At 51.6% G+C, this 24,229-nt stretch overlaps 1 protein-coding gene across 3 annotated transcripts in view; it reads left to right on the top strand.

Moving 5' to 3' along the window:
- Positions 1-24,229, top strand: part of KSR1 (kinase suppressor of ras 1) — a 148,341-nt gene that overhangs the window by 74,072 nt on the left and 50,040 nt on the right. For all 3 annotated transcript variants that reach the window (XM_059047916.2, XM_059047915.2, XM_059047917.2), the window contains exon 2: positions 9,360-9,500. In XM_059047916.2, the coding sequence (XP_058903899.1) occupies positions 9,360-9,500 (141 nt within the window). The remainder of the gene's footprint in view (positions 1-9,359; positions 9,501-24,229) is intronic.

Raw genomic sequence — 24,229 nt, 5'->3', positions numbered from 1 at the left:
GCACAGAGGCTCTCCTTCCTTCCCTCGTGCCTTCGCTTCAGGCCCAGGGCGGTTAAAGGTTTAAAGCGGGTGTCTGGCTTTCTAGTGATTTAGTCCAGTTTGTCCCCACAGCCCCTAAGGACCGCTAGTTCTAAAAAACCCATGGGGGTACTGGGGGCTCATAGGGTTGAACTGAGGCAGGAAGCAAACCTGCCAAGGCAGCCCTGAGACGGTTCCTTTACTGGCTTTTGAAAGCCAAGGTTGCTTCTTTTTTTTTTTTTTTTTTTTTCCCGCGGTAGGCTGGCCTCTCACTGTTGTGGCGTTGCGGAGCACAGGATCCGGATGCACGGGCTCAGCAGCCATAGCTCACGGGCCCAGCCGCTCCACGGCATGTGGAATCTTCCCGGACCGGGGCACAAACCCGTGTCCCCTGCATCGGCAGGCGGATTCTCAACCACTGCGCCACCAGGGAAGCCCCAAGGTTGCTTTCTGAAGAGCACATTCATTTGGGCCACCCTTGGCTTCTCAGGTGGGAGCTGTCTTAGGATATTTAGGTCAGGGGAATGCCTTCCTCTTGAAAACCTTTCCTGCTGAGTCTCTAGACCTCGGCGGAGCACGAGACGGGATGGCAGGTGCTGCCGAGGAAACTCGGGGCCTTGGCTGTCCAGCCTGGTCGGGCTCAAGCTCCATCTTTCCCCGGAAGCCTGCTGAGTGCTTCCAGACCACATCAGTCCCTCCTTTCCTGCCTACGTAGTTAGCCCCAGAGCAACTAGGATGGAGGATGCCATCTAATGGGGATGCTAACTGCACAGAGGAAATTAACAAGCTCATCAGTGCCTCTGGGCAGGGTCTCCTGCACCCACTGCTGTGCTGGCCCCTGGTACTGACACCCACCAGGGAGGCCAAAGCCTGATCCTGTTTTGTCTCAGCCTGGGTTTGAAGCTCCCATCTGCAGCTGGTTGTCAGGCTCCAGAGTCTGCAGCCCCAGTGGAACTGACAGAAGGGGTCGGGAGGCCCTGAGTTCCCAGCTGTGGCCCTCTCACCCCCGGCCTCCTTGGGAATGGCTCCACTTGTGGTCTGGGGCGGACTTGTTTGTTTGTGTTTGAAGTTCCCCGACTCTGAGTTTAACGTCAGGGCAGGGTTGCTGGTGGGAGGCTTGGCGGGGAGATTGTCTCTGCACAAATGCACGCGTGTGGCAGCTTCCCCGGGAGGGCATGGGTGTGGGACAGAGAGCGTGAAGGATGGCTGGTTGCGAAATACCCGGCTTGGGAATTGATGTCACTTTCTCCTCTGCTCGCCCCATTTCCCCTGGCATGCTCGCCCGTTCTGCCCCTTGCCAACTAATGGCAGCCCCACTGGGTACCCTCGAGACCTCTGCGAGGCTCGGCGGTGCCAGGGCCGAGGGCTGCCGCTGACACTCTTGGAGCTGAGCACCTGGCCTGGCCTGTGCGGGGAGCCATGAGCTGCGTCATGACCTCCAGAGGCCTCCTTACAGTCTCACAAATCCTTTTGCAACACGTTGGCCGTGGCAGCCAGACCAGACTGCTTAGCTGGCTGGGTTGGCAGGAGGTCCCCAGAAGCTCACTCCAGCTTTGGGGAGGAGGTAAGCGAAGTCAGGGGAGCAGCCCGGGGCCTGGGCGGAGCTGGCCGGTGCCAGGGAAGGAGTAGCAGCTTCAGGGACCGTACAGGGAAGGCTGGAGTAAGTCCTGAGAGCTTTGGCGACTTCCTGAAGCTTGAGACGGGTTAGACAGGGACCTGGCCCTAGCAAGGACTGCTGTGGACGTCCTCTTAAGAATATATAGTGTGGCCCACCGGAGAAGAGAGATCAGGGTCCCATAGGTGTAGGTGAGCTGGAAGCTGGTCCAGAAACTGTGCCTGCTGCCTGGAGGGCTGAGTGAGCCGAGGGGAAGAGGGTGGAGGACATGTGGAGGAGGACCCATCCAGGTGCATCTCCTCATTCTGCAAAGCATGCCGGGGTCTCCTCGAAAGGGGCGGCCCCTGATAGCCGTCAGGGTGGTGGCTAGTTTTAATGAATTCAGAGCTGGTTTGGAGCCAGGGATTGGGTGTAGCCCAAAAGGTGGATACTTGTACAACAGGACCAGAGGTGGTGGCCCATGATGGCTGGATACCTTTGGAGAGTGTAGGGCAGTCTGTGACTTTTATTCTGAGGACTCACTGCCTGGAACAGTCTGGACGTGGCTGGAGCTGGGGCTTGGGGCCACAGGAGAGGCAGACCCTACCCACTGCCATCCAGCTCGTGCCGGTCAGGACAGCTCAGATGAGCAGCGGCTCCAGGGAGTCGTTATTTGGGGAGACGGTGTGGAATATAGAAACAGGGCATTGGGTTGGGGTCTGAGTCCCTTCATGATTCAAAACAGTTACGGAGTTCCCAGAGTCTCGGTTTCCTCACCCGTAAGATGAGAATAATAAAATACACCTTTAAGTCTCATGGGTTCATTAGCACGTGTGGTTTGACTATTGGTGAGTGACCCTGAGTGACAAGCTGCACTTGTCATCGTGCTGAGGCTGGACTCAGAATCGCCTGCTGCTGTTTGTAGGCTGGGTGGGCGGGCGTCCCTCAGCCAGTGAGTGAGCCAGGCAGGCTGCCCAGCGCTCACATCTCGACATAGTTCTTCTCTCCCATCAAGAGTCTGGAAAGATCTGTGACTTTTTTGGTTATACAGAACTCTTTTGTGGGAAAAATGATATGCTTAGGAGCTTTGGGGTTGTGTGAAGGTTGGGACACCACTCTTGTACTGCAGTGCTTACCTCCTGGAATTTTCATGGAGAATCCAGGGAGAGAAGGGGACAAGGTATTACATAAATAGAAGAGCTTATCATCACTACCAGGGTTGATAACAAAGTGTTGACGTGATTTCCGTAATTGAGAGAGCCCACTGCTGTACCTGGGAGTCTGGTGTCCATCTCCACCTGTGCCTGGGATTCATTGCCCATTTATATTTCACCATCTGTCACCTCTGACCCGCCTGCCCTGCTTGAGATGGGAAGTCCTGGAACCCTGAGAAGGCAGTGATCTTCTCAGGGTCCTGCAGCAGCCAGTGGGGTTAGGGTGACAACTGTCTTGGCATCTGGTCACTTCTATAGCCTGGATCACAGATCACCCATAGAAGAGACCTCCCCATCCCAGGCCCTGTGTTTCAGGGTACAGCTGACTTTGTTTGCACAACCAGTTGTCTGGAAACACGTGTTTTCCGCAAAGGTGCAAAACCCTGGGTGAGAAATCATCCACGCACACAGCCGCCGCGTAAGGCCTCTCGTGTTCCTGCGCCCTTACAGCTCTGGGAGCTGCTTCCTTTTCCCAGGGAAGTTTTTCTCTTTCAGTGGCATGTGCTTCGGGAGATCGGACTGGTGTCTGCTCTTCGGGGGTGTCTGACTGGCCTCATCTCCATGGAAGGGATGCTCAGGGCAGCCTCCGTTTGGCAGGCCTGTTTGGGAGTCACGCCAGTGCAGCCAGGGCTGGCAGATGATATTTGAAGTAGATCAGGGTGCCAGGCTGGGGTGCAGGTGCGTGTCTGGGCAGGCGGCTTCCCCAGAGTCGACGCAGCTCCACTCCGGCCACATCATCCGGTGCTAATGGTGGAGGTGTGAGCGCTCCAAGGAGAAGGGTTGCTCAGGTTTCTGAGCAGGTCAACCTGGGAGCGGGGTCTTGGCCCTCAGACCTTAAAATAAACATCCCGGCTCTGTGAGTATCACCAGCGTTGTCCTGAAGGCCATCGCCGGCATCTGGGTCTTCTTTAGCCCCATCTCTGAAATGGGCATGACCTCACCTGCGTTCTCCCTGTCACCCAAGGAGGTTGTAAGAGAACCTGAAGACTTAGCTGGATGAGGACACCACCCACCCAGCCTTCCACTGAGCATGTGTTTCCTTGTGCCGGGCACTTTCTGAACATTTTACCTCCATGTTTTCTCATGTAAGTCTTCACAATAGCCCTTGGTGGGAGACATCCCCACTTTAGAGGTGGGGAAACTGAGGCTGACAGGTTAAATCTGTGTTCACCTGCTGAGGGAGGGTGGCGGCGAGGGGCTTTGAGGCCAGGTCCCTCTGTCCCCAGAGCCGGAGTTTTTCCTCAGAGCTACGCCGCGTCTTGGATGTGCTTGGTGTAACCAAGGGTAATGTTCTGGGCCTGTTGTTCCAAGCACTTTCATATATATTTGGACCCCAACTTCCATAAAATGTTACCCTTTTTATAGTGAGATTGAAGCTGAGCTAAGGGGGATTTCCCCAGGAGCCTTGACCATAAATGTCAGAGCTGGGACCAGAGCCTAGATCTTTCAGCCTTGGACACTTAGTGAGCGCCTGCCGTGTACCCTGTCTCGGTGATACCCACCGATTATTTGCAGGCTGACACGATGCTCTTCTGCTCCTTCTTTAAATCAGGTTGAGTGTCAGGGCAGGGACAGGATGCACACCCATGAAGCAAAAGAGTATCAGGGGTGGAGGAAGACTTTTGTTCTAGCCCCAGGTCCTCGCCTGTGGCCAGAGTGCTGATGGCTCTTTCCCTCTTGCTGCTGGTCCCATCGCTGAAACCCCCAGGTGCTCTTCTTTCTGAAGAAGTTATATCTTGCGGTTTTGTGGTTAAGAGAAAATGACGCTACCCATGAAAAGACCTCACGGAGGCCCCTGGTTCTGGGCCGGCAGGTCCTGCTCCGGCTTGTCTGGGAAAGTAGCCCCTGGGTGTTTCTGCGACTGCAACCAACTTTCTAAAAAGTGAGAGCAGCCGTATTTTTGCTCAGGTGGGAGCTACTGCACGCCGGGCACCTCCTTAAGCAGAACCCAAATCTGCAGGTGTCGTTTCTTCTTTACGAGCTCTAGTACACCGGTCCCGCGGGCGGTTGGGTTGCAGTGCACCCCGACTCATCCCCTGTCCTGGTCCCCGCACAGGTGGCCAGGCTTATGGGTTGTCAACTGCGTGCAGTGACACGCAGTGTCACTGCGTGTGAATTTACACTGCGTGTAAATTCTGCATGGTCCTACCTATGGGCCCCCTCTGGGCTGCCTAGTGGGGATCTCTAAGAGCCTTTATTTTTATTTTATTTTTATTTTTTTTTTTTTGCGGTATGCGGGCCTCTCACTGTTGTGGCCTCTCCCGTTGTGGAGCACAGGCTCCGGACGCGCAGGCTCAGCGGCCACGGCTCACGGGCCCAGCCGCTCCGCGGCATGTCGGATCCTCCCAGACCGGGGCACGAACCCGCGTCCCCTGCATCGGCAGGTGGACTCTCAACCACTGCGCCACCAGGGAAGCCCTAACAGCCTTTAAAGAAAGAAACTGCTTGCTCCGCTTTGGGAGAACTCCCCCTGGATTTTGAGACTCTCGAGCTCCTGAGCCATCACTTGCCTGATTGGCATTTGTTTTCCACTGTCATTTTAATAAACATGTGTGCGTGTCGGGGCTCCAAAATGTATTGTGTGTTTATTTGTCCATTCATTCAACTAAGGTTTTACAGTAGCAGACCACATGCCAGGTGCTGTGCTGGCTCCTGGGGATCTAGTGGTGATCAGGTGATCAAGACCACAGACCAGGCCCCTGGCTTCAGGGAGTTTCCTGTCTAAAGAAGGAAGCAGACAAGTAAAATATTAGAACTGCGCTGTGTGATCTGATGCAGGAGAAGGGCTGAAGGGCTTGGTGAAGTCTTCCTGGAGGAATGGGATATCTAAGCTGAGTTGTGGAGGCTGAGAGGTCATTGGAATGAGCCTTCCTGGTAGAGGGCCAAGGGCCAAGGGCCTTGAGGCTGAAAAGGGCAGGACATGTTGGCAGGGCTGAATGCGATAAAGCCCCCAGATACTGGCTCGTTGTCAAGGCCAGGTTGGCTGATCTTGATGTTGACCTGTGATGGCCAAAGTCTTAGCAGAATGGATGGGTTATTAATTGGCTCCTAGGGGTGCAGCCCTCGAAACACTCAGGCTGTTGACGGTCCGCCCTCTTTGCTGCTGATGTTAGTGCCAACAGCCTGAGCTCTTTGGTTCATGCAGAAAAGAATGGTTTTGACTTTGCACAGTTAATTGATTTATTGCCTTGTCTTTGGTCAGCAATTTGACGCTGTGGTTTGAGAGCAGTTTGGAGTGGAAGGAAGCCCTGGCTGTGAGAAACCTTTCAATGTGGGGATAAGGCCCCTGTGTTTTCTTCCCTCCTTCCTTCCCCAGGCATCTTTGAGCACGCGTTACGTGCCAGATGCAGTAATAGGCGTGTGGGGACAGTCAGATGAGGTGGGCACGGTCCCTGCCCTGATGTGGAATAATGGGGGACGAACCTAGTCTTTGGGGGTGGTTTCCGTACTATAATTCAGCCCTCCCAACCAACTGCAAGCTGGTATAATCCTTGCTGTTGTACAGATGAGAGAACCAACACTCAGAGATGTCAATGCACTTCCCCGAGGTCACATGGCTGTTAAATGGCGGAAACTAGATTTGAACGCAGATTCTGTTCAACTCCGAAGCCTGTGCTGTGTCCACTGCCCTGGGAGCTCACATCTGTTGGGGGAGACCCAGGCAGAAGTTCAGACATGAACCCCTCTGTGATAGGCGCTACCAGAGAGGTGTAGACAGTGTACTCGGAAGGGGAGATGAGGGATTCTAATTAGCCCAGGAGGTCTTGCCCAGGCCAAGGACACTGTGGCTGGAGGAGGGAAGGATTTCCTGCCAAAACAGTTTGAGCAGAGGCCTGGGAGTAGGGAAGTACAGAAGGTATTTGTGGAATCCCTGGAGCACCCAGGTTGGGTGGAGAGAGGATGAGCCTGGAAGAGAAAGTTGAAGCCCTGAACTTGGAATTGGCCTCTGGTCACGTTGGGAGAGATGGGTCAGAGTGGGACATGAGTGCCTCTGCTTAGCCCCGTAGAATGAAAGCAGCACTTGTGTCTTCACATTTGTTAGCTTTATGCTCTACAGATGTTCCCAGGGGCCTAGGTTCCATAATAGGACAGCACATAGTACACTTCTTGTGTGGCAACCCGGAGTTGCCAGCCTCGGCAGAGAGCGTTCCATAAGCAATGTCTGCTCACAGGTAGAAAGCCTCAGCAGAGAATGTTCAATTAGCAGTGTGTGCTCTGGGTACCTGAAGGGCATGTGGTGCAGGACTGCCATCGGGTTTGCCTTTGTCTAGGTTTCACTAAACATCAAAACGGTACAATGAGTGGAATTATTTTTGTTCTGACTCAGTGTTTCCTCTCTAGCAATTGTCCCCACTTACCACTGAGCTCCCTAGATAGCAGGACTTAACAGAGCTCAGGGCTGCGGGAGAGGGCCCGTGCCCCCCGAGTCTAGCAGATTGTGAGCCTGGGACCAGATACATTTCTGGGGGAAACTTCAGAAAGACTGATGTAGAAACAATGGTTTTGTTGTCATTATGGGTCTCATTTCACACCTCATACCCCTCTAGCCATACGGGTTCTTTAACTGGGGTCTGTGGATAGAATTCAGGGGGTCCATGAATTTGGAGGGGAAAAGAATTGTACCTTCTTTTTTTTTCATTAACCTTATCTGAAATTTAGTATGTTGTTCAATTTGAATGGAGGCCACAAGGCTCAGCCATCTTAGCAAATATGTGCGGCTCGGTCACCAGTAGAAATCACAGCTGTTTTCATGTCACATGACAGTTGTGGGGCTATCTGAAAAAGCAGTTTATACACTTGTCACAACTTCAAAGGTATGAGACCCGTTGCTAGATATTGTTTGATGCTTTTTTTTTTTTTTTTTTTTTTTTTTTTGCGGTACGCGGGCCTCTCACTGTTGCGGCCTCTCCCGTTGCGGAGCACAGGCTCCGGACGCGCAGGCTCAGCGGCCATGGCTCACGGGCCCAGCCGCTCCGCGGCATGTGGGATCTTCCCGGACCGGGGCACGAACCCGTGTCCCCTGCATCGGCAGGCGGATTCTCAACCACTGCGCCACCAGGGAAGCCCTGTTTGATGCTTTAATAAAGAAGCTTATAGTACTCTATCACAATTTTAAGTAATATTTTGATAAGTATATTTAAATAGAATTGATTTCATTTGTAATCCTAAATGTTCTGTTTTATGGATTTTAAAGCATTATTCTTAGAAAGGGACCAGGGACCTCCCCAGACCGCCAAAGAGGTCCATGGTCCCAAAAGTGGTCGAGAGCTCCTGTTTGAAATTGGGAGGCTTTCTAAGTATTTGAAGTTTTAAATTATTAAATATCAGTAATTATTTTTTAGCATCGCAACTGTGCTAACAAAAAGAATCCTTACTCTTTAGGGAAAATATACTGAGATATTTACAGATGAAAGAAAAAGGAATGAATTAACAAGGGCAAAAACCCTGAAGGGGGCAGCAGGTCCTGGGAAGTGGCTCCAATGGCAGGGTTCCTTTGTCCAAGACTTTGAAGGTGGTGCCTGCCTTTGGGGGAAGCTCTCAACGGGTGCCTGGGTCGCTGGGTCTCAGCCGAGCCTGGTCCTCTTTGGGTTGTGCGCTCATTTCCATCTGTTCAAGTCCACTCCTCCTTACATCAGCCCCCGCTGCACCCGCGCTGCAGGTCTTGCCCCTCTGCATCCGTCAGCACCCGGTTGGTCGGGGCCCAGCGTTTGTCAAAGAGAATACCAGTCTGACTTTAATTTACCCTTAGTTTTTTGAAGTTTTAGCCTTTTGAGAGTCTTTTGAAAGCTGTGGACGCGCTTCCCTGGAAAATGCACAGATTCACATGTCTGAAATTTGCATACATTTCAGGGATGGGTCTTGGTGGACCCAAGTCAGGGACCTTTGCCAGCCATGCCACAGCCCACAGGCTTGGCCAGCACTCACGGTGTGTGTGCTATGTGCCAGGCACACACTGAGTGCTTCATTTCTTCTCTGCCCCCCAGAGAGGGAGGTTCTATTGTTACCCCCATTTTCTGGAGAAGGAAACTGAGACTTTCCTGGGGGCAGGGTGTTAAGTAGCTTGTCCAGGGTCACAGGGCTAGGGTGTGTCTGAGCCCTCAGACCCCAGCCCAGACAATCTGATTCTAGGCTGGAAGCAGCCTAAGTGGAAGGTTACTCATCCTCCCCAAACTCCCATGTCTTCTACATCGTCCGTCGCTGATGCGCCCCTCCTCTTCCCCTTCCCCCAAGCAGGAAGCCCCTCTTCCGTTTAACCCCGTTCCGTCTTCTGCCCAGTCTCGACAGTTACTCTTCAAAGAGCGTGGTCCCGAGGGGGAGGCCGTGCCAGCCAGCCTCGGGTGGGGTAACGGGTGATGGGTGGTTCTCTAGGGTTTCCTGCTTCACACTGTTTCCATGGCAGCAGAGGGGGCACCTGGCAGGCCCCTGTCCTTACCACATGGCTCGTGTTTGCCAGAGCTCCCCATATCGTGCTCGGGGCTGCCATGTACACGTGCCCGGAATGAACCCACTTTTCTTTCCTGGACTTGCCACAGGCAAAGCTGGTCCGGTACATCTGCAAGCAGCGGCAGTGCAAGCTGAGCGTGGCTCCCAGCGAGAGGACCCCGGAGCTCAACAGCTACCCTCACTTCAGCGACTGGCTGTACACCTTTAACGTGAGGCCGGAGGTGGTACAGGTACGTGGGCCGGGCTGTGGGGATTGGGGTCTGGGCGTGGGGCATGGGGGGGTTAGTCAAGCAGAGGGACCACGCACCAACCCGAGGACCAGCTCTACTGTGGCTAGTGCTCTATACTCAGGAAAGGGATGGGGGGGGGGGGTGGGATGGCAGCAACAGGAGGGCCTCAGGGTACACGTGGCTCTAGTATGTGTCCTGGGTGCCGTCGCTTTATGAGCCAGACAGCCTGACCACACCACTCATAGGTTCGCCATGAGGACAGCAGCCGACATTTCTGGAAACGTCAGCTGTGCAACAGACACTGTGTTAAACACTCTGTGCAGAGAATCTCACTTCATTCTCACAAAACCCTGTGAAGGAGCTACTATCATTATTGCCGTTTTATACTTGAGAAAATCAAAGCACAGAAGGGTCAAATAACTTGTTTAAAATCATACAGCTAGTAGATGATAGCTTGGGAATTTGGAAGCAAGGGTCTGAGTTTAGTTTTCTCCTGTAACTGCAGTAATATATTCTTTTCCTTCCTTTGTTCTCTCTTGCCATCCGTCCAACCTCCCCACCCACCTACCCACTAACTAATCAACCAGTTTGCATGGAGAGTGTCAGGGGTCCAGGACAGCTCTCACGGGGCATCAATAAATCAATGCTTGGCAGGCGTGATTCACCCAGCCAGGTCTTCTAAATCCTTTATTTCTCTCCTAAAATTAAAAAGATGGACCCTAGCTATTGTTTTAAAAGTAATATGAATTCATTTTTTACTTCATTCATTTACACTTTGGAAAACAGAAAAGGGAGGGGGAAAATCATATACGTATTCCCACTACACAGAGAAAAATCTGTGATCATTAAGATTTTGATTTTTCCTTCTAGTCTTTTTTTTTTTTTTTTTTTTTACCCTAATAGTTAAGTCTTTAAAAAATCTCTAGTGGGTTAGACCTGTGCTGTCTAGTAAGGTAGCTAATATTGTGACCTTGAATGTTGCAAGTCCACAGTGATTTCAAAGATATAAGTTCAAAGATGTGCTGAATGAAGACCTGATACAGAAAAAAGAAAGAGAAATGTTAACAACTTTAAAATTTTAATCTGTTGAGATGACACTATTTTGGATATATTAAGCTAAATAAAATGTGATTAAAATTAATTTCATAGATATTTACTTTTCTAAATGTGGCTGCTCAAAAATTAAAATTTAAGTGTGTGGCTCGCATTATATTTCTCTAGGGCAACACTGGTTTAAACCATCCTGAATAAACAATTTTTTATTTTGCTCTTATCATTTGACCTGCTAACCAGCCTGTTTTTTCACACTTAGTAACCCCCAGCCTTTTTTTAAGTGGATGCATAATGTTGAAGCGTATGTGCTGTAGTTTACCAGGCAGAGGTTAATTCCAGTTGTTGACTATTATATATAACATGGTGGTTAGTATTATTTAGGAAGCTATTTGTGTATTTAAGAATTCTCCCTAGGAGAGATTCCAGGACAGGAGGTGACATGAGCATAAAAGGTTTGGGAAGGGGGTGGAAGAAGATAGGAATGAATCGTGGGGACCCACAGGGGAGCTCTCAGCACCTTACATGCTCCCAGCCCTGGCCCCGGCCCCAGTGGCCCTCATATTTGTGACGTATGCCAGCTTTTAAGAAACTGGCAGAGGGGCTTCCCTGGTGGCACAGTCATTAAGAATCTGCCTGCCAGTGCAGGAGACACGGGTTCAAGCCCTGGTCTGGGAAGATCCCACGTGCTGCGGAGCAACTAAGCCCGTGAGCCACAGCTACTAATCCTGCGCTCTAGAGCCCGTGAGCCACAACTACTGAGCCTGTGTGCTGCAACTACTGAAGCCTCTGCACCTAGAGCCTGTGCTCCGCAACAAGAGAAGCCACTGCAATGAGAAGCCCGCACACCGCAAGGAAGAGTAGCCCCCGCTCGCCACAGCTAGAGAAAGCCCACTCGCGGCAACGAAGACCAAGGCAGCCAAAAATAAATAAATAAATAAATAAAATTTTAAAAAAAAAAAGAAAAAAAGAAACTGGCAGAAAAGAGTTGGTCCACGTGAAGGTTAAGGGAAACGGTTTTGTGAGCTGGAGGTACCTTGGGCATTATTAACAGTTCCGTGTACGTGTAACACATAATATGTGTAATGCATACATATAACAACGCATAATATGTATAATGAACTTCACCTCTCTACATCTCTCCATCTGTCGCCCCACCCACCCATCCCCACCTGCCTAACAGTTTTCTGCCATACAGGAAGGAGATCCAAACATATAATGGTTGATCCAGGGTGACAGATTTAAAATCATGGGCTTGGAGACTAGGAAGAACTGAATGGTCCCTCCAGCTCCCCAGGCCAACCCCTAAAATTTCTCTAGGGGCTCCCCACTCCTCCCTAAAATCTCAGGATGAAGCCGTTTCCCCTCACACGCATGTCTGTAGCTTAAGTTGGAGATACTGGAGCCTCACGAGGGCAGTGACTTGCCCAGCATCTCATCAGTGTTATCCCTACTTGGCTGTGAGGACCACCGGGTTCAGAGTGGCCGAGGGGCTCTATGACGGTCCCAGAGCTAGTAACAGGGACAGACTTGAGGTTCAGACCTGGGCCTGCTGGACTCCAAACTGTGCCTTCTCACTTCCTGTCTTGGGCCTGAGACATCGCTGGCAGATGGCTTTGCTCCTCAAGGGGTTTCCCTCAGATCTCCAGAGATGCGAAGTGTGCAGGAGACCCAGCCCCACCCATGTCAGTCTTTGACACAGGAGCCAGCTGTGCCCAAGGCAGAAGCCAGTACCACGAAGGCTGGCTACGGAGGCTTTTTTGGCCTCTGAGGAGCACTCTGGTGGCAGCCGGTACAGGGGTCTCCCAGCCGGGCCCGGAGGTAAAGCAGATCCTGAGTCAGGGGATGTTTGAATCACAAAGTCATGCGTGATAATCAGAACTGGGTGGTAAATGAGGGGCGAGCTCCTTTGTGCTCAGTGGCCAGACAGGCAGGAGAGCCCAAGAGCAGGTGTATTTGGGAGCCAGGATGCTACCTGGCATGGAGCACTGGGGCAGAGTCTGAGCAGAGAGCTGTGTGGGGATGGCGGGCTCGGGGTGAGACTGCACGAGTGTCTCCAGTTGCTCAGTGACTCTTGCCCCAAGACATACTGCAGACCCGCCCACCTCCCTCCATGTCTCCCTTCCCCCACTACCATGGTGCAGGCCCCCATCCTCTCTTGCCCAAACTCCTGCAGCAGCTCTGGAGCTGTCTCCCTGATTTATCATTCACCTGCTTCATTGCATTTTCCACACAGCAGCCAGAGTGCCCGCGAGGAAACGTAAATTGGCTCACGTCACTTTCCATTGCTTCCCACTTCTTTTTTTTTTTTTTTTTTTTTTTTTGCGGTATGCGGGCCTCTAACTGCTGTGGCCTCTCCCGTTGCGGAGCGCAGGCTCCGGACGCGCAGGCCTAGCAGCCATGGCTCACGGGCTTAGTTGCTCCGCGGCATGTGGGATCTTCCCGGACCAGGGCACGAACCCGTGTCCCCTGCATCGGCAGGCGGATTCTCAACCACTGCGCCACCAGGGAAGCCCCCCCACTTCTTTCTGAATAAACACGAGACGCCTCACACGCTTTGACCTCTGCCCGCCTCTCTCTGGCCTCATCTCGCTCACCCTCCCCTTCGCTCCCTCTGGTTTGACCTTTGCACCCACTCTCCTGCTCTCTGGAGTGCTCTTTCCTAGGCTGATCCCGTGGACATCATTCTAGTGTCAGGTCTATTGTCACTTCCTCCAGGCAGTCTTCCCTGATGATGCGACCTAAAGGTCACTCCTATCTTTCATTTTCGACCAATGCACCTTGGCTGATTTTCTCAAGGACACCGATCACTTTCTGGAGTTTGTGTAACTTATTTGTTGCTGGTGGTCCGTCTCCTCTCTCCCGCTGGAGTACAGGCTCTGGGAGACAGGGACCTGCCTGCTCTGGTTGTTGATCACAGAATCCCCTTTGAGTATTGGGCCTGAAGTGATGACTGTTTGAGAAGAAAGGAGGAAGGGTGGATCTCATCATGACATGGTGGATGTCCCCTGAGTCAAGGGTTTGGTCCTCAGTGGGTGGTGACACAGCTGATTCCAGGGTCTGGCTTTTCAAGCCTGTAAGATAGACCACCCTTGGGACTATAGCCCCAAAGATCCATCTGCCCAGTGATGCCCGGCTGCCCATGAGTCAGCCTCTGGAAAGACCCCTGGGAGAGTTGGTGCTCCCAGAGGAGGGGGCCTTCTCCAGGAAGGCCGGAGCCCCAGGGAGCCCTTCTGACATACGGACCACCTTCCATTTATTAAGGGGTTGTGCTTCCAAACGCCTGACCAGTCTCTTGCTGGGAGGCCTCTGTAGGCTGTTTATGGGTCTGCACCATGACGAGGGGGCTCCTGGGACCCCTCAGGGTCTCCTGCTCATTTTGCCTCAAAGCTGACATATAGAGAGCACACCTGGCGTGTAGTACAAGTGCTGTGGATGCACTGAGTCCTCGCCCTCTGCCACGTCTCTCTCCTGCCTCTTAGAAATGCCTGGGTTCTTGGCCCGGCTCTGGGAACCTGGCCAAACCCTTAACCTCCCTAAGCCTCAGTTTCCTTCTCTGTAAAATGGGGGAGTAACCCATGTGCCATGTGTTCGCTGAGGCCATTGTGAGGGTCAAGCACTTCGAGGCACTGTGGTGTTCGCTGGGGTGGAAGAGGGAAAAAATTAAGGCAGTTTCCTCACCCCATTCTCAGCCGCCATTATTCCTGAGTGAGCGTCAGACCCAACACAGACTGTTGGAGGCTTGTACAGCAGGCAGCTGTAAACAGCCATCAGGGGGGTGGATGGAAACAGGGGCCGGCTGGGGGGCAGTTTTCTGAATCAAGAGGCAGAGTGGGAGTTGGCCGAGGGCTTAAGACAGAAGGCAGCACATGGGACCAACTGGAGCCGGGCCCAGTGTCCGCCTCCCACCTCCTGCTGGTCCCAGGGGCCACACATGGTCATCCTTAGCGCCATTGGCCTCCTACTGCCATCTCACCATCACCGGTGGGCTGGAGGAAATGAGGCCAGAGGGGCTGGGGAGCAGGAGGAGGGCAGGCCAGGCTGCCTGGGTTTTAAGAACAACAAGGAAACACTGGCCGGGTGTCACTCCATCTTCCCCCAGACTCCCCAGACCCTTCTTCTCAAGATCAGTCTTTTTCTTCCCCCCAGATGTCATGTCAGTTCTTGGGCTATGGGCCAGAGTGTCCTGAAGGTTGGAAAGAAGGCTGTTTCCTTTAGAAATCCCAGCCCCTTCTGACCGGGGAGGAGCTGCCTTCACTCGCTGCGTTCCTTAGAGTTTCTCCTTGCCGTGGCGGGGCGGGGACAGAGTTAGAGTAGCTCCGGACCTAGGCCAGCCCTGGGGCGTTGGCCTGTCTTGTTCTGTTTCTTAACCCCGGCAGTTGTGTGGACTCTGACTGGCACCCACCCTACCCTGCTAGCTTTCAGCCAGAATTGGTTCTAGAATAGGTGCAAATTTCAGAAGCCAAAGTTCCAAACAGCATGAAAGCCCCACGCTTTTCCAAAGCTGACCTCAGAGACAGAATCCTTTGACTTCTGAATGTCATTGAAATCATTGTTTATTTTCTTAAATAAATGTTTTATTTTGGAATAGTTTTAGATTTACAGAAAAGTTGCAGAGAGTGCAGAGTTCCTGTATGTACCCAGCTTCCCCCATCATACGTTACCAGGGTACATTCGTGGAAACTCAGAACATGGCATTGGTACATGACTACTAATTAAACTCCGGACTCTATTTGGATTTCACCAGGTTTTCTATTATTGTCCTCTTCCTGTTCTAGGTTCCAATCCAGGGTACCACATTGTTTTTATTCACATCCAAATTTCCTTTTCTTTCTTTTTTTTTTTTTAAGATGCTAAAATGGGATCATAGAATATATACCATCCTGTGGGTTTTTAGTCTGAATCTCACCTCTGGGTTAGTCCATGCAAACGCACCTCATTCTTCTTTAGCAATAGAGTAGGAAGAGATTGGATTTCTCTGTGATATCTTAGGAATGGCTGTGTTGGAGGGGTGCCCACGTGTGCACATAGAGGCCCACACAGAAGGCATCAGCTCATGCCCAGAAGAAGCCAGGTGCCCAGCAGCATGGCACCTGGCGTATGGGAAGCCCTGGCAGATATTTGCTGGTGAAAAGCGACTGAGGAATGAGCGAAAGTCACAGTGGGATGGAGGCTGGGGGTGCCAGACTTGAAAACGGGGTCTCTACCTGTCCTTTTTCTGTCTGGCTTTTTGGGGAAGGGATCAAACTCCATGAAGTCTGGCAATTTCCTTGTGCTGAGCTATGGGGGTGCATTGGTGCAGTGAATGCCCCCAAGATGATTTGCCCCAGGGCTGCTACCCGAGGCCTCTGGGGATGGTCTTTGTGTGATGGGACTTGTCTCTTCAGCCTCTTTGAGTTCTCTGCTGATCTTGAGGCTTCATGGCTTCGTGACTGGGGCTCTAATTTTTCCCCCAGGAAAATACCTGCACCATACGTGTGTGTAGCCGTGTATCCATGTATAACCTCCTCCTTCCTTTTCAAAATCGCCTTCCCAGGATCTGGGCCTCTAGGGTTATCTAAATAGTATTTCAGCTTTGTCCTTAGATTGTGGTCACCAGTTTGTGGCCATACAGTTTCCTGGAAAGAATGTCCTCCTGCTGGATGAAGAGAGGGGACGGACGTGGAAGTGGCCGCAGGGCGGTGTGGCACTTCTGGGTTTCTGGCGTGGACGAAGGGACTCTGCACCCTTCCTCCTCTTCCCACTGGGGACACATCTCAGCCCTCTGCGGCTCCAGAGCCTGCTGCAGGCACTCTGACCTGTGTGACCACCGAATCCTCTTCTCCCTCCTCTGTGGGTGCTGGAGACAGGCAGCTCTGGAGATGCCTTCCTGTATTCACCCAACCATCAGTCCTTTGTCTAGAGTGACACTGTCCAATAGAACTTTCTATGATGCTAGAAACATTCTATTCTGCCCTTTGCAGTGTGATAGCCACCAGCCACATGTGACCCGGCAGGGGACACTTGAAATATGTGTAGTGCGACGGAGAAAGTGAAATTAAAATTTGTTTCTATCATATTGAATTTTAATTTAAATAGCCATTTGGCAGTTGCTGTGATTTGGGCAGCACAGGTCTGGAGGCCGTGCTAGTGGGGCCGTGTGCTGAGAGCCGGGATGCTAAAACACTCTTTCCCCAGTGCCAGGAGCTCTCAGGCTGGGGGGAGATGCACGATCAACAGCTGGCACCGAGCGCCCGGACGGAAGCCAGCCTGGGGTCTGTGGAAGCAAGCGGGCACACCCACCGTGGGTGCAAGCCGGGGGCTAGCCTGGCGGGAAGGGGAAGGACACACTAGACGGAGGGAGGGAACAGGAACCGTGAAGACCCTGGGGTCTGGGTCTCGGAAAGCTGGTGCCGTCCTCACAGGAAGTGTTTGCAAAGGGCTGGTCCGGGAGGAGATCGGGGAGGAAACAGGGTTGGTTCGTGGATCTCTCCCTGAGTGGAGCGTAGGGGTTGGGGTTTTATCTGGGAGATCATGGAAGAGTGTGTGCATGAGAGAGGAAGACAGAGAACATTAGGATTGTTTGAAGGAAAGTAGAACTCCTCCTAGTGAGAAGGCTGGATTCATCGGGGCTGAGGGGTGGGGTGGGTGGAAGGTGAGACAGTGCCCCTGGCTGGTGAGGAGTGGGGAGCCGGTCTGGACGGTTGGGGGGCCTTCGGGACGAGGGAGTGAGCAGGAGACTGAGTTTAGAGGCGGGGCCCCTTCCCCGGGCATCTAGAGTCACACACTGTGACTATTTCCACCCCCTTCCCCATCTATAGGTTAAAAACGAAAAATCACAGCTTCATGTTCTGGCTGCAGCTGGGGAAATGATTTCAGAGCCTGCTGGCATGGAGCCATTTTTTTTTCTACAGCAATTTCCCTGTTGGTAGTTGTTAAAGGAAGGGCAAGCGCTGGCTGGGATCAGTGCTAGCAGGGAGCGTGGGTGATGCAGAGGCTGGATTCCACGGGCCACAGGCTCCCCGGATAAGGTCTTGTTGGTGGCGTGTTTTGAACTGAAGATGCAGGTGGGTCTGGTAAGGGGTTTTTGTGGTGGCCCCGACGAGGCAGGTTTCTCTTTCCCCTTTCCTCCGCCCGTGCATTCCCATGTGTAAAGTCAGGCCTTTTCCTGGGGATGGGGAAGAAAGCTGTCTGCCCTCTGCCACAGTCTTGGTTTCCCATTGGCTGGGAGTGGCTCTAGCTCTGTGGGCCCCGGGATGTAGGCCTTGTGGAGAGGGAGGCTGCGTTAAGATTAGACCAGAAGAGTGAACAGGTATTTGGCTCCCGGGTTCAGCTTTAATAGACATGAATCCTGCCACCCTCGCTCCTAGCGGCTCCTCACATCCCTCTTCCCGTCCCCACCCTCTCCCTTTGGGAGCCAGAGGCCCCGCCATCCTCACCGCCTTGCTCTTTGGCATCTGGGAGCCTCCTCGGAATGCAGCACACACCCTCACCCAGTCCCGGGCAGGGATCCAGGCCAACAATCAGCCCCACCGGCCTGGGGCTGCCGCCATACTGAGGAATTGAGATCTTGGGCGCTGACCTCAGTACCAGCCCAGTGCGGCTGGGAGGTGGAGGCCTGCGTGGTGGACTGGCCTGTGGACATCACCCAACCAGTCGGGAGAAGACCTAAAGTCGGGATATGGGAGGAAGAGGGCAAACTACAAGGCAGCATTTTATAGATACCATCCTCTTTAATCCTTATACCTTGGGTGGGGGGTGGGGGCCGCGGGAGAAACACTATGATCCCCACCTTATAGCTGAGCAAACCGAGGCTCAGAGGTGTTGAGTGACATGTTAGTGTCACACAGCGAGCCGATAGGCAGGTCAGGATTCAAACTCACGTTCCTGTGACTCCAAATCCAGGCTTCCTTCCCCTGACAGATTTTTGTCATCTGATGTCTTACCCAGAATAGCTCAGCCTGGGGCTATTGTATGTAGTTGTGCAATTGAATTCATCTTTATTTCTTCCAATCTTCCTCCCTCTCCCCTCTCCCTCTCTCTCAATCTCTTTCTTTCTTTTCTTTTCTCCAGCCTTTCTCCCCTCCCCCATTTTTCCTTTCTCTTCCTCCCTCCCTCTATCCTCCCTCCTTTCCTCAATCCCCTCCTTTCTTTTCTTTCCATCCATTTCTTCTACATCCAATGATCACTCACCTTGTGCCAGGTACCCAGGTTGATTACCACAGGGGATTCATTGACGAGCAGAGTGCAGTCTGCCCTGGAGGGCTTACAGGGTGGTGGGATGTACACGTCTCCAAATAACCACGGGGCAAAGCAGACTGACGTCCGAGGGAGGACAGGATGAAACATGGGGGGGGGGGGGGACACACAGAGCTGAGGGCGTGCTCACGTTTTCTCCTATTTGTCCAATCATGCGTTCGCCCAGTGAACGTGCACTTACCTCCTGTTGTGTGCCAGATGCTGCTCTAGGCATTGCCTGTGAGTTCCTGTCCTTACAGGACTTGCAGACATCACTCTCTCCCATTGATGAAGTGATTTATTTTTCTGATCGTGAACCAAAGTGCCCTCTTTTAAGCTTTGAGTGAGGAGGAGTGCCTGATTCCTAGAAATCTGAAAAATCATGAGATGACTGCTCTCCTTAGCCCGTACTGGTTGGCATTTTTGAATGGTAAGCCCATCTCTTCAATCCTTTAGATTTCTGGGCTGCCAAGCCCAGTGAAAACTGACGAGGCCGAAAAGTCCCATGTGGGCAGGGACCTGGCTGTCTTGTTCACTGCTCTATCGCCAGGCCTGGCATGTAATAGGTGTTCTTGTTGAATGACTGAATCTAAATAAGATTATCCAAAGAGTTTTGATCTCTTAGGTCTCAGGAACTCTCTCATCTGAGCTAGTGAAGGTTGAATTGCAAGGGTCTCTGGGGAGGACTTTGGGGGCTGCCGATGGCCTGCTGTGGCCTGGGGTTCCTGAGCTGCCTCTGGTTTCCACTGGCAACGGGCTGGACTTGAGCAGGACTGTGTGCCTGTCGCCTCCTCTGGGGCCACTAGCTCCTGGGCTGTCAGCTGTCCACCTTCTCCAGGGACTGCCTCAAAGGCAAAATTGCTCTAGAACAGATCTGCCCAGCTAGATATTGGGAAATTCTTGTGTCAACACCACACTGTTTTAATTATCTTAAAGCAAAAAGTCTCTTCTCTCATTACTCTTCTTTTTAAAAAAAAAAAATCAGCACATAAATTTAAGTGGTCCTTGCTTCCAGCTATATGCCTTTGGACAGGCAGCAAGATTAGAAAGAAAGATCGCTTAAGAGCGTGACCTCTGGAATTAGACAGCCCAGACCCTGCTGTTGGGAGGCGGACATAAGCTTAACTCTGCCACTTGCCAGTGGTGTGACCTTGGATAAGTCCCTTACCTCTCTGAGCCTGTTAACTCATCTGTCAGCTGCTCTAGCTAGAAACTGAGGAGTCATTTCTGATTCCTTCTGCTTCCTCCACCTCGACATTCAATTGACTAGCAAACCTCACCAGCTCTATTTCCAAGTATATATCCCCAATCCATCTATGTTTCTTTTTCACCGCCGCCACCTCCCTAGTCCTAGCTACTGCATGGAGTTGTGCAGTAGCACCTACATCACTCTTTGTATCACTCTTGCCCTTCCCTCCATTTCATTGTTCCTGAGCCAAGAGTGATTCTTCTTAAAACCCCAATCCAACCACCTCACTTTCCTGAGTACAGTCCTTCACTGGTGTCTTGTTGCTCTCAGCATACAATCCAGACTCCTCCTCACCATTACCTTCAAGGCTCTGGAGTATTTGGCATCTGCCTCCTTCTGTGTGGCCTCCTGCCCCTCCTCACTCTTCCCCTCATGTTAGGACAGGTCTGGTTGTTTCCTGTCATAGCCCAGGGCCTTTGTGTATTCTGTTTCCTCTGCCTGGAAATTTCTATACTCATGGCTAGCACCTTGTCATCCCCTGACAGGAGCTTAAGAGTCAGCTCTTCAGAGAAGCCATCCTGTCTAAAATTAGATGCCCCCGCCCCCCGCCGCCGCCCCCCAGCCATACCCAACACTTTGTCTCAGTATGCTGTTTCCTTTTAGCACTTATTCACAAATCTCAATTATGTATTTTAGTTACTTTTGAATTTGTTTTTTATTGTTTCCTAATAGGATATAAGCTCCCTAAGGAAAGAGACTATATTTTTTGTTCGCCGCTGTATCCCCTGTGCTGAGTAAGGTGCCTGGCCCACTCTTGCTATTCAGTAACTGTCTATTGATTGGACGGATGGATGGATGGATGGGTGGATAAATAGGTGGAGGATGACATGGTACCAGGGAACTTAGTAAGCACTTGCTAAGTAAAAGCTATTATGTTCTCCTACTTCTAGTTAGAACTCTTCTGTAGCAAGTTCCAATATAAACTGGCTTAAAGAAAACAGGCTTTTATCAGCTTAGGTAATAAAAGTCCAGGGAAGTCTGGATGCAGGGGCTCGGATGATGCTATTAGAGCTCACTTCTCGGACAGGCCCACTCCGCATGGCAGTCATGAAGGGCACAAGCAGCTAAGCTTCACTTTCTTTCAGCATAGTAGTGGTGTTTCCTATTGAGAGCTTCTTACCCTAGAACTGTAGCTGAAAAATCCCAGGGAAGGCTCTGATTGGCTTGGCTTTGGTCATGTGCTCATATCAGAACCAATCACAGAGCTAACAAGACAGAGAACTCCAGTTGGCCCAAACTAGGTCTTAGGTTCAGCCATTTGGCAGAAAGGTGGGGAGCCTGAAGGGTCAGGGCCACCTACACTTGGGAATTGGGTCTTGGAGGAAAGAGAGCCCCACTGACAGAAGGATGCACAGACACACACTCTCACTCCCTTAGATAACAATAACTGTTGCTACTGTAGCCCCCCATACCCCACCCTCACCAGGGGCTCTCCATTGGGATGGGTCACCTGGCTTTCCCCTGGGGGGGACCTTGCAGTGACCGTTGTGCCCACCTTTCCCAACAGTGAGCAGAACTCCTCTGTCTGTGTAGGAGGCAAAGGGCCTCAGGCTCAGAGGTGGTTCGTCAAAGGCCCAGACCCTGGCAGGGGTTCTGCAGAGATCATGTTTCTGGGATATAATAGGTGAGTCTATTCTTCAGTTTTTGTTTTTAATAACACTTCTCATTTTCTTCACTATGATAGTAATAAATATTTATTATAGAAAGTATAGAAAAGCAAAGAAAATAGGTCATCTGTAATCCTGCACAGAGGTAATGATTGCTTCTTGGCTTTTCAGGGTGTTTTAAATTTTTTTTCTTAATACCCAGTAATTTATATGTATGTTCCTTTTCAAAATGTGAAAAGTATAGAAATTAAAGAAAACAATACTGCTGTTTATTGATGGTTTACCTCATAATCTTACTACTAAGAGGAAATGATGGAAACATTGTGGTGCATTTCCTTCCAGTTGGCCTTTGTTGGTTGATTTTTCTTTCCTTTTTCTTCTTTTTTAAATGTCATTTATTCGTGAATTTATGCTGTGATTCTTTAGTGAGTGTTCCCAGTGTGCCTGGGACTAAGCTGTGAGCTTTACATGGAGCATCTCGTTCAGTCCTCCTGATAACCTGCTGGGGAGATGTCTTATTCCATTCCATTCTGGCTGCTGTAACAGAAATACCGTACAGTGGGCTAGGTAGCTTAAAAACAACAGAAATTTATTTCTCATCGTTCTGGCAACTGAGAAAGAAGTCCAAGATCAAGGTGCCAGCAGATTCAGTGTCTGGTGAAGATCCACTTCCTGGTTCATAGATGACCGTCTTTCTGCTGTCTCTTCACATGGCAGAAGGGACCAGACAGCCCTCTGGTGTCTCTTTTATAATCAGGGCACTAATCCCATCCTAAGGGCTCCACACTCATGACATCCCAAAGGCTCCACTAATATCATCACATTAGGATTAGGTTTCAACGTACTAATTTTGGGGAGAACACAAGTGTTTAGTCTGTAGCAGGAGGCAATGCTTTTATCCCCAGTATAGGATAGAGATAGAGAAACTGACAGTGTCACTTATCCGAGGTGACCTAGATGGTAGGTGGGGGAGCCAGGATTCATACCCAGGAAGTCTGGCTCCAAAGTTGGGGTCACAACACACACACTTTAAATTCTCATGGATGGGACCATGGTTGTATATTCCCTCTGTGATGCCTGAGCATCTTTTAAACAACATTAGTAACATTTTCTAAAGCTAATTACAAGTGTTCATTGTAGGAAATTTTGAAAATATAGAAAAGCTCAAAAAAGAAAATAACCCACCCCCACAACCCCGCCAGCCACTGCTAGCCAGCCATATAACTTTGTACATTTCTTTTTTCCAACTACACATAGTCAAGTTCACTATTTTTGGTGTACAGTTCTATGAGTTTTTGGTTTTTAAGTATATATTTTTAAATTTATTTTATCTTTGGCTGCGTTGGGTCTTCACTGCTGTGCGCGGGCTTTCTCTAGTCGCGGAGAGCAGGGGTTACTCTTCGTTGCGGTGTGCGGGCCTCTCACTGCGGTGGCTTCTCTTGTTGCAGAGCACGAGCTCTAGGCACGCGAGCTCAGTAGTTGTGGCTCGTGGGCTTCAGTAGTTGTGGCTCGCGGGCTCAGTAGTTGTGGCACACAGGCTTAGTTGCTCCGCGGCATGTGGGACCTTCCCGGACCAGGACCCGAACCCGTGTCCCCTGCGCTGGCAGACAGATTCCCAACCACCGTGCAGCCAGTGAAGTCCCTTCTATGTGTTTTGATAGCTGGTAGTTTGTACGGCTCTTCCTTTGGGTGTCTAAACCACCCAACCCCAAATCTGTGAGAGCAGCAGGGGCATTGGAAGCAATTGGAGTTTATGCGGCGGTGGGGTTTCCCCAGATGATTCACCGGGAGGAGGGAGGTGATCGTGCTCCTTGTTGACTCAGGTCAGACTCTTCGGAGGGGGGCAGTGAGGCAGGGGACACCTCTCTGCAGCCTGGTATCCCAGATACCCTGGGTGCCTGGCCCCCTGCCCCATACCCGGCCCCCTGCAGCGAGGCCCACTGGAGCCTCCGTGTCTCACACCCAGCACCTGCTTCGGGAGGTATGTGCTGACTCCCCAGCTCCCCGGCACAGACTATTTTTGGCTGTAGTGACTGTTCACTACAGTCATGAAAACAGAAACTCCCCTCCCTCCCTCCTTCCCTGGGACGCCGCAGCAGGGAGCAGGGCAGCCAGGGACCCTGGGCTCGGGCCCCTCGTCATGCATTGCCTGTGGAGCTGGGTGATGGCCAAGGCTACAAGGAACACGGGCACCCCAGCACCCGTGCTGCTGCGCGGAGCACAAAGCCTGGACCAGCGCGGGCTGGAGGGTTGCGAGGTAGGCACTGGGGCCTGGGATCAGGTGGCCTCTGCGTGAGAGCCTGGAAGGAGTGTGTTTGGCTGGGCTCCGGGTCCGTGCTTTGCTGTCTATAGAACACATCTGGAGAAATCAGCATATTGGGGTAGCAGATGCCTTCCACTTCATTATTTCATTCCCTTTCTTTTTTGGCCGTTAGGTGGCTGGTGGGGACCCGTCGGAATCTTACCGAAATAGATCTTCCCCTTCTAGTGAATGGTTTTGGGCCCGTTCGTGCTCTTGGTTGGAACAGGGCACACACTTGTTTTGAGCCTACTTCTTCTGCCAGGAGCTTAAGAAACCAGCGTTGTATGGGCAGGCCCGGCCCTGT

The sequence above is a fragment of the Kogia breviceps genome, chromosome 19, assembly GCF_026419965.1.
Source record: "Kogia breviceps isolate mKogBre1 chromosome 19, mKogBre1 haplotype 1, whole genome shotgun sequence".
In the NCBI taxonomy this organism is placed as follows: Eukaryota; Metazoa; Chordata; class Mammalia; order Artiodactyla; family Physeteridae; genus Kogia; species Kogia breviceps.
Note: the sequence above shows the minus strand (reverse complement) of the source record. Positions and strands in the feature narration are given on the sequence as shown.